The 3,640-nt window shown below is 55.0% G+C and overlaps 1 protein-coding gene across 1 annotated transcript; it reads left to right on the top strand.

Annotated features, from left to right (window-relative positions):
• The first annotated feature begins 529 nt into the window (after positions 1-529).
• On the top strand, positions 530-2,170 carry LOC139825049 (stromelysin-1-like). Its single transcript, XM_071797591.1, has one exon. It carries the CDS (start codon positions 530-532, stop codon positions 2,168-2,170), a length of 1,641 nt encoding a protein of 546 aa, XP_071653692.1.
• Positions 2,171-3,640: the final 1,470 nt, after the last annotated feature.

Here is a 3,640-nt window from a genome sequence, read left to right as displayed (position 1 = left end):
GTCTTATGAGTTCGCTCGAAGAGTGCGGATAGACTACGCCCAAGTCTAGTCTCGAGTTCTTATATATGGTAAAAAAAGGATGTTGCGGTAAAAAAATATACTAAGAATAGCATTTTTTGCGTCGAAGAAAAATGCATCGAGGAAAAATAATGCATTTTATCAAACCGACTCATCCGCCGGAATCGTCGACGCATTTTTTTTCCACCCGAGACCCCGCCGCCGCACCTATCCGCGCCGAGAAAGCGCGACAAAGGGAGGATATCGCGGTAAAAAAAAAATGTAACAAGAACGGCGTTTTTGCGTCGAAGAAAAATACATTGAGGAAAAATAACGCGTTTTTATCGGGTCGACTCATTCGCCGGAATCTTCGACGCATTTTTTTCACACCCGAGACCCCCGCCGCCACCTATCCGCGTTATCGCTAACGAGCGTCCTCGCGTAAACGTTCGCATCCGGAGCGCTCGTCGAGATCGCGCTCAAACCGCAACGCGCCGTCATCGCAGTTCCGCCGTCTCTCTCGCTCTCGACGATGCGGCTCGCGCGCGTAATCGCGTTAACCGCGTGTTTTATCGCCGCGAGGTGCATTAATTCCACAATTACGGACGGAAATTACGCGCTCACGTTCGACTACTTGCAGAAATACGAATATCTGTCCAAAGACGTAGACGCGGTTCCGGCTCAGAGACGAAACGACGTTCTTCGCAAAACCTTCGAGGATTTTCAGAATTACTACGATTTACCCGGCGACGGAACGCCCAACAACGAAACACTGCAATTGATGAGTAAACCGCGATGCGGTTTCCGAGATATCCTGAAGCACGGAACGAAAGCGAGCCTGTCCAAATGGCCGAAGACGCACCTGACGTGGCATTTTCACTTAGCCGACGAGACCGAGCTGAACACGGCGCGGGCCGCGTTCGACCTGTGGTCGCAGCATTCGGCATTGACGTTCGAACGCTCCGAAACGCCGAATGCCGACATTATAATATCTTGGCGACGCCTACGTCACTATAACACGAATACCAAGGTAAACGGAGCAATTTGCTCGGACAAATTCGACGGCCCCGGCAACGTGCTCGCCCACGCGTCTCTCCCGACGGACCAAGCGGGGTTCGTCTCCGAGGTGCACGTCGACGGGGACGAGCCGTGGCACATTTACGTCAATAAACATCCCGCGGATAGGTTCTCCCTGCATTACACGCTGACGCACGAGATCGGCCACTCTCTCGGATTGGTGGTGCACAACAGGCGCAAGACATCGGTGATGTTCGCGATACAGCCGGACCAGCAGTATCCGGTGAAGCTCGACCAAAACGACATTGCCGACATTCAACGTTTGTACGGTGAAAAAAATACGAACGAGCCCCCGCGTCGGACGCCGGCGCCGCCGCCGCCGCCGCCGCCGCCGCCGCCGCCGCCATCGCCGGACCTGTGCAGCCTCGATCGCGTGAACGGGATATTGATTTTGGAAAATCGAATGTACATCTCGTACAAGCGTTACGTTTGGTCGATCGATCTGGACGGTAGGACGTACAACGGACCTTTAGTCCTTTCGAATCACATGAGCTTTCTTCACGACAATTACACGCGCGTGACTGCCGCCTATCAATCCCCGTCCGGCGATCTCGTGGTGTTCGTAGATAATTTGGTATACTTGGTTCAATATCCGGAATTTAGTCTGCGGCCAGGTTGGCCGAAGACCTTGCAAGAACTCGGATTTCCCGAAAACACGTTGATCAACGGAGCGGTGAACACCCACAGAGGACGTTCCTTCGTGGTGTTCAACGGTAACGCGGTGGGCGAGATAGACGAATGCGACAAGGACAAGAGAGTCGCCAAATTTACGCCCCTCGAGGCGACGTTTCCCGGAATACCGACCGGCGTGACGTCGATCTTCCGCTACGTCGACGACAATCTGTACTTCACCACTCGGGCGCAGTTCTACAAATTCAACGAATTTACGAGGACCGTCTCGTCGGCCGGTAAATTCGATCTGCGGATGCAAAATATCGTCTGCCCTAGGGCCGAACTGTTGCAGCAGTTGCGCGATCTCCTCGATCGAATCGTACGCCTCAACAATAACTCGCTAACGTTGGCGGCGAGCGATTATTCGAACGATGACGACACCGGGGTTCGGCTCTCCGATCTCCGCATCCGCCGAAAGAAGTAGAGGACCGCGCAAATTTCCCACACCACGCCACGCGCGACATAAGTCAGATCTTTCCTACTTATACCGATGTGTCCCACCCAAGGCATCAGTGTCGCGTCGTCGGCCGAATACGACGCGTCGAAAAAAATCAGAAACAAACGGTTACCGCGGCGCGCGGCGCGAAATGTTCTCAACGTTGGCCGATCGACCCGCGCCGAGGAGTATTTCCCCTCCGGAGACGGCGGATTCGGAGGCGAACGACAACGGCAATAAAATGCGGAGGATTAGTTTGATGGACGATCGGCATTATCGTCCTCATCGCCAGGAGTCGCGTCGCAGCTCTCATCCTCCCACCGACGCGCCCGTCGAGGACGATCGTCGGCATCATCAGGTGTTTCGTTCTAACTTTCGCCCTCCCACCGACCAGCCCGTCGAATTGCCCCCTGTGCGCGTCCTGACGACGCGTTATCTGCTGACGACGACTGGCTACAAGTACATAGCCATAGGTATCGCGATCAAGTCGCCGTGGTACAGTATTCATACCACGCCTTCGTACGTGGATATCGCCCTGGGAGACAAACAAGGCAGGGAGGTCTCCCTGACGCTCGACATGTGGAAAGGACTGGTCGAGCGCAAACGCGACATATTGTCGTGCATGGAACGCGCTCTCTCCGACGTAATTCGCCCCCCCTCGCCGATGTCGATCGAAGGGATGACGCTGCGATTCGGAGTGATCAACAACGGGCCGATCCTACGTATGGAGCTACCCAACCTGGCTCGCGTGGCGATGGTGCTCAAAACCCTGCTCACGCTGTACGATCTCCAATTTTGCGTGGATCGCGTTGTCCGGGCGCTGAGCGCGGCGACCGAGAAGGTCGACGCGAAGTTTTCGCGCTATCGGGAGATAGCCGCCAACGCGGTGAAAATGAAAACTTCGGTTCAGACTGCGATACTGAAGAGCGATTTCTTCGATCCTGACAACATCGTCGACTGCGAGATAGCCGCGCTCTGTTTCTCATCCTAATAACGATGTCGCGTCTACAAAATGTATATATTCACGCGAGCGAAACAATGTAAACGCGCGTGTATTATTTTTCTGAATAAAAAAACTATATACGTATCTCATCTGTGCGCTCTCTCTTTTTTTCCCCCTTTTCCCAGATCCGTATACCTATCTCCGCGCGACCGCGCTTACCCCTCGATGTCGCGGCGATCGCGTCGTCCGCGACGCGGATCGAAACGACCTTCGGACCGAGAGTAAAAAACGACGAAGATGGGCGATCGAGACCCCCCGCGAAACGAACGACCTCGAACGCATTTTTTCCCCCCCGGAACGTCGAGAGGAGCGACCTCGAACGAGTTCGGGCAAGTTCGGGCGAGTCCGGACGCGCGCGAGCGACGACGAAAAAAAACTTGGCGCGCGATTTTCCAAAACGGTCGGTAACGGCGCGAGCGCCCCCCTTCGGAACACCCGCGTCCCCGCGCCGAGCC

Source organism: Temnothorax longispinosus, unplaced genomic scaffold, assembly GCF_030848805.1.
Source record: "Temnothorax longispinosus isolate EJ_2023e unplaced genomic scaffold, Tlon_JGU_v1 HiC_scaffold_830, whole genome shotgun sequence".
Lineage (NCBI taxonomy): Eukaryota > Metazoa > Arthropoda > Insecta > Hymenoptera > Formicidae > Temnothorax > Temnothorax longispinosus.
This window is presented reverse-complemented; position numbering and strand designations above follow the sequence as displayed.

Excerpts from the sequence above, each read along its gene's own strand:
- LOC139825049 (XM_071797591.1), top strand. The coding sequence starts at position 530 with ATGCGGCTCGCGCGCGTAATCGCGTTAACCGCGTGTTTTATCGCCGCG.